The following is a 5978-nucleotide window of genomic DNA, read 5'->3' on the forward strand; positions in this document are numbered from 1 at the left end:
AACAGTAGTGTGGACCTTTTTTTTTTTTTTTTTTCAAGAAATAAATAGCCTTGATAACCAAATACATCTCACCTCAGCATTAATTGTATAATAAGAGAACTAGAGAAATCCAATGTGAACTTCAGAACCAGAACTTCATGACTCAAGATTTGAGCAGAGTGACGGTAGGCTTTTACTCAAATAATGGAAACTGCTGCTATCCAAAGGCTGGGTTAACTGAGGGGCCTGTGGTAGTGCTCACTTTAGCTAACCAACCCTTCAAGGAGCAAGTTAAGTTACAGGCATTGGACCATCAAGCAGGAACTACTGTAGATGTTTAGTTTAGTGAAACATGAGGGCTGAAGCACCAACACTTCAGAATTTAAGCAAAACTACACAAGTGTTTTAAGTTCAAAATTTATTGAGGATCAAGAGAACACAGATCCTGGAATCTCCAAATATAAGCCATAATCCATAACCCAAACACCAAACCTGCAGGTTGAGTTATAAGCAAACGTACATCATAATCATTACAATCAAGCAGAGCACTCAAACACATTGAATGGGGGACAACACATGGCCACACCAATCATTTACAGTACTGTACATGCAAATCTACTTGAGGGCATTGGTTCTTGCAGCTCTTACCAGGTTTGCTTGGGACTGGAGACAGTCTCAGACTCATGTTGAGGTAGCTTAACTGGGGTGTCCACTTCTTTAACAGTACTATGGGGAGTTGGAGCTTGTGCTGACAGTACAGGAATTCTCTCAAAGCCAACGTCAGTCCAGGCATTGTGGCCATGCTCATAGGTGGAACTGAAATGGGTTATGGTACCAGGTGGAAGTTCACCAGCGAGGAACATTTGGAAGAACTGGTCGTCATGTTCCTCCAAGGGTGGCGACACATAACTGCGGACCTCAGGGCCACGGTCCTCAGAGGACACAGGGAAAGGGAGATGAGGAGGAGGGGGCAGAATCAGGTCTCCAGAATCATGGAACTCGGACTCATCATTGCCATGTTCATGAATTGAAAACAGACGGATGACTTTCCCAGGTTTGTAGAATGGCTCAGGTGGTGGACCTGGTGGATATTGTGGAACCAGGATTGTGTCAGGATCAGGAACAGAAGGATGCAAGGGCACAGGTTCAGGATCAAACCCCCAAGATGTTGCTGGATGAGGCTCAGCAGCAGCACCAGCACCAAGGGCCTGAGGTGGAGGTAGACCTGGCTGCTGATCATCATGATCAGAGATGGGAGATTCCATCCAAGACCAATCAACAGGATCATGTCCCACCCAATACCAACCAGCCATGTTTGCAACATCGTTGGAATCTACAGGATTTATTCCTTCAGGACCAGGCTGAGCTTGTGGTTGTGGACCATTCAATCCTTAAATAAGGAGGGGAAACCCCAAAGTAAATGAAAGCAGTTAAAATATTGTATAATAGCATTTGAGATTTTTAGACCAAGACTTTACCTTTAGCAGGAAAGCCATGAACATTCCAGACCATGACACTGAGAAAAGAAATCCTGAAGAGAAAAACATATAAATAAAAACATTTCAGCTGTTTAAGCAGTTTGTAATCTTGTCATGACTGTACACAGCACAAAAACCATAAAAGAAGGTTATTAAAACAAAGAGTTTACCATAACACTAGTGTGCCTCCCATAATTGTGAACACCTCCCAAACAAACTTCAAGCTATCCCACTGTGTCTCCTGTTGCTTTCTGTAGAGTATAAAGAGGAGCATGTAGACACCAGCCAATCAAACACACTGATCAATAATGAAGATCAGCTGAAAATAATTACATCAATTATTGATAAATGTGTTGACGCAGGACTCCATCTGAATTTCACCACAAAAAAGCTACCATCTTTGCCCATATTCACCTTAGACTATTCCACTACACCCGTTTTAGAAATGTATTTTCTTCCGCCTTGTGCTCAATCTAACGGTCGGCTAGTTCCGGCTAATTAGCTTCATTGAGATAACACAGTACAAGAGGATTGAGGCTAACTTGGGAGGAAACGAAAAATGCCATCAGGAGGTCAGATGGCAAGACTGTACTTCGCCATCCAAGGCTATTCACCTCTACGGAGTGAGTAGATGATATGCGGCGGTGGCCTCCCGTATCATAAGAAGATATTTTAGAGACAGACTGGCCATTCTCAGCACAGCATGTCAATACATAACTGTCATAATATATTCTTATAAAGTGCTTTCTTTATTTATACCCAAAACCCAAGGCATTATCTGATTATTTGCTGTCCAAAATGTTAAAACCAAAACACTTCAAGGCCGTATTACAGACACGTCCTAACCCAGCTAACAATTTATGGTTCCCAAAAACTAGGTTCCCATAGTTTTTGGTTTCGGGAACGTTAGTTTTTGGTTCCCAAACGTTCCCCGAAGGTTAGTTTTTGAGTAAGTTTTGGTTCTCATGGAAAGTTTGCTGAATGTTCCGGGAACGTTAGTTGGTTGGTTGGTTATATAAAACGTTCCCTGAACGTTCCCCTAACGTTCCCTAACCGTTGCAACCTTCATAGACCTTCCCCTAACGTTCCCTAACCGTTGCAACCTTTAGGGAACATTCCCATAACGTTCCCTAAACGTTGCAACCTTTAGGGAACCTTCCCCTGACATTGCAATTTGCATACCAATTTTATTATTACTTTAAACTGCATGAGCAGGAATACATCATTATATATTTGCAGGAATTAATGAACAGGCAAAATTGATGGGATTTATAACTTTAATATAAAATAATCAAAATACAAAAGGTCTAAAAATATATATAAACATCAGACTCCATGTTACCCAAGTATACCAACACAAGAAATTTGACTTTGGTAGGTGCTCTATACATTCAACAAATAGACAGACATACTGTACAATAGAGACAACAATATACATTGTGGCAGATACCAACACAATATACAAAATAACTATAGAAACTATAGAACTTCCTCGCAGATATCTGATCTGTTTGGTATGGCAATATACTGCTCAATGGGAAGTTCAAGTACAACGCGGACAAAGATGGCGCCCCCATGTTTGTGCACGGAATAAGGTGAATAAGGAGCTCTGATATCTTGTGATTTTTAGCCTACTATGGGAAAATAACTTAGATATTTTAAATTATTGCAACTGTTACTGTAATGGGAATGAAGAAATCTAAAATGCAGACGTTTTACTCTACACACTTTTGTCTTCTGGCTTTGAGAAGGCACTGTGATCTTCGGTATATGTTAAGATCGCGAATTTTGATTTTTGCCACCCCAGAGCTAACTTGCAAAGCAACTTGGCATAGGTAATTAGCTTCAATTAACAGCCGGAACTCATATGGGCAAAGACTGCAGCTTTGGTTCCTTTTTGTAGGCGAACTTCAGAGGTCTAATCCCAAACCTTCTGATATCTTGCATCACATGTATTAATGTAGTTAATGTAGTTGTGTGTTAATGTAGTTTGGCAGTTTGTAGTTCCAATTTAGTTCTCAAAATACTGTTTTTCTACTTGATATTCTTACCTCACCTCATTTCTCATCAGGATCCCTTATGGCCTCCTTACACCAAACAACTTTGACAAGATTTGGGAAAGATGGTAGTCTTTTGAGTAAAGCCTGACTGGGGGGCATTAGTCAATCTTTCAAGAATCTTTCCCAAATCTTGTCAAAGTTGTTTGGTGTAAGGAGGCCATTAGGAGAAACAGGGTCGCTCTCAATAAAAGAAAAGCCATGACAAGAAATTGTCTCTCTGGGTAACCCTGTGCAATGAAAAGGATCTGTAGGAGCAGGATGAATTTACGGCATTTGTTTTTCCCCTCTTTAGGAGTCATACACATGTTTAAAGTAGAAATCTTGCCCTTAGATTTCAGTCTTAAATTCTTGTCTACTTGCCCTCCACCCAAAAGGTATCCATCTCACACCATTAAGCAAACTGAAGGTGATTGTGATGCTACAGGAAACCAGTAAAGCGAAGCAAAACTATACCTACATGTTTTTTTTTTTTTTTTTTTTAAATTGTAAAATGTCTTGTTTTTAAATTGTAGTTTTTTAAAACTATAATGACATGTATAAAATTAAAATTACATTGGCAAACAAGCAGAGAGGCTTTGGAATATTCTCTAGTCAGCTGACCTTTCCCAGGCGTGGTGGACAAGCAGTAACGTCACTGACTAACTATTGGGTTGACCTAGATTCAATTCCTGAACCCTCCACTGCTAGTCAGTCACTTTGGATAAAGTGCCTGCTAAGCAGCAGTCAACTTTAAATATGTGTTTGCATCAACACTAATAACTGACATTTGAAAGCGTTAGACTTCAAAAACTTGAGGAAAACAAACAATAGGAGCCTTGGGCCCCATCTATCCATCTTGACCATTTACCTCATTCATGGCAACAGTAGGGTATAGAAGACAATACCCCCTGGAAACCCAAGAAAGATATTGCAACCAAATTACTCCCAGTTCTTAAAGTTTATTGAATTCAAGGCTTAAAGTGTTGATCTTTGTGGCAGTCACTGCAGAACAAATACACCACCATCGAAGAGGTAAATTAGACATTTTAGAACAATGTTCAACTTCAGAGTGAAAATGCAAATTACAGACAATGTGGCTTACCCCCGTTTAGGTTTCCTGTCTAGTGTTGAGATGGACCCCCTTAATGCTAATTTCTCTTAGGATTTGAAGGCTGCTTTACGTGAGCTTTTGCTCAAGCATTTGCCTTTTTGGATGTTAGAAAGGGCTGTAAAATACCTAAAGGAACCTTGGTGTTCATTTTAGAGTCATTCTGTACTTTCCTTTGGTGAGAAGGAGCCCTTCTTTCAGGGGCAGGAGGAGGAACCCTCTCAAAGCCAACATCGGTCTAAGCATTGTGGCCATGCTCATAGGTGGAACTGAAATGGGTTATGGTACCAGGTGGAAGTTCACCAGCGAGGAACATTTGAAAGAACTGGTCATCGTGTTCCTCCCTGAGTGGCGACACATAACTGCTGGACTCAGGTCCACTGTTCTCAGAGACCTCTGGGAAAAGAGATGAGGAGGAGGGGGCGGAATCAGGTCTCCAGAATCATGGAAGTCGGAGTCCTCATGGCCATGTTCATAAATAGAAAACAGAGACAGGCAGAGACAGACAGAATTAAGAAATCCAAGATAAGTGATAAAGCATGGCTTGACATTGTCCAGTCATCCTAGCTCATCACGTTTAATTAACACCAATGCATGAGGAGTAGGAGCGACTATAACAAGCTGGGTGTAAATAATTCAGGATATGTGCTCAGTTCTCATTTTTTCCTCCAAAAAATCCATGGTTGGAAAAAGACGTGGAAAATAGCATCAGTCACACAAAGTGAACAGTTTTTTTTTTTACAATGAAGTAAAGTTCTTAGTTTTTGAATGGGGAAATATGGCTCTCTATTGGGTCCAGACTCAGTTGGCTGAGACTAGCTGTTGTAGTGATCTTAAAATGTCAGGGCAAACAATAAGTATTACTTCCACAAAGATCTACAATAAATACAGAGAGTAACATTTTACCTTTAACTGGGTCACCACAGACACACCAACTCAATGCAGAGGGTAGGAAAAGTCTAAAATAAAAGAACATTGTTAATGATCATTTTCAATTCACCTGCACAGAATGTAGACTCAGAAAAAGTCACTCGACCCTTGACCCCACTCCGACTGCCATTGTGACGTACAGGTAAACAGATCCTCTCTACCTAGAGACATGGCCAAGGGCTGCAAGTCTGATGAGAACTCGCTATCCAGCCAAATCCCAGTCAGTCTTATAAACATCAGCTGGGATGCTTAATAAGGGGCAGGTGATCACTGATCTGGAGTGCAGCAGGTACACACCGAATTCTTCTGAATCTATACTTGCATTATATTGCAAAATTGATTGAATGAATGACTTTTCCACGTTGTTTTAATATCAGGGAACAACACCTGTGGCCAAAGTGGAAGAATCAACATTGTGATCTAAATATAACAGTTACAACAGAA

At 40.6% G+C, this 5978-nt stretch overlaps 1 protein-coding gene and 1 long non-coding RNA gene across 2 annotated transcripts; both read right to left on the reverse strand.

The window, feature by feature from the left end:
* Window positions 1-382: 382 nt before the first annotated feature.
* On the reverse strand, window positions 383-1686 carry LOC125299651. The gene is made up of 3 exons (XM_048251015.1): window positions 1628-1686; window positions 1458-1510; window positions 383-1369 (listed from the first exon to the last, which is right to left on the reverse strand). Exons 1-3 carry the CDS (start codon window positions 1648-1650, stop codon window positions 624-626), a joined length of 822 nt encoding a protein of 273 aa, XP_048106972.1. The 5' UTR covers window positions 1651-1686; the 3' UTR covers window positions 383-623.
* Window positions 1687-4444: 2758 nt separating this feature from the next.
* Window positions 4445-5727, reverse strand: LOC125299724. The gene is made up of 3 exons (XR_007194431.1): window positions 5675-5727; window positions 5511-5563; window positions 4445-5063 (listed from the first exon to the last, which is right to left on the reverse strand). It is a non-coding gene; the product is annotated as an uncharacterized LOC125299724 (long non-coding RNA).
* Between the last annotated feature and the right edge of the window lie 251 nt (window positions 5728-5978).

The sequence above is a fragment of the Alosa alosa genome, chromosome 8, assembly GCF_017589495.1.
Source record: "Alosa alosa isolate M-15738 ecotype Scorff River chromosome 8, AALO_Geno_1.1, whole genome shotgun sequence".
NCBI lineage: Eukaryota > Metazoa > Chordata > Actinopteri > Clupeiformes > Clupeidae > Alosa > Alosa alosa.

Excerpts from the sequence above, each read along its gene's own strand:
- LOC125299651 (XM_048251015.1), bottom strand. The coding sequence starts at position 1,650 with ATGGGAGGCACACTAGTGTTATG. Across the intron at positions 1,511-1,627 it reads GGAGGCACACTAGTGTTATG|GATTTCTTTTCTCAGTGTCA; the intron begins GTAAACTCTTTG and ends TTTTCTCTTCAG. Across the intron at positions 1,370-1,457 it reads TCATGGCTTTCCTGCTAAAG|GATTGAATGGTCCACAACCA; the intron begins GTAAAGTCTTGG and ends TCCTTATTTAAG.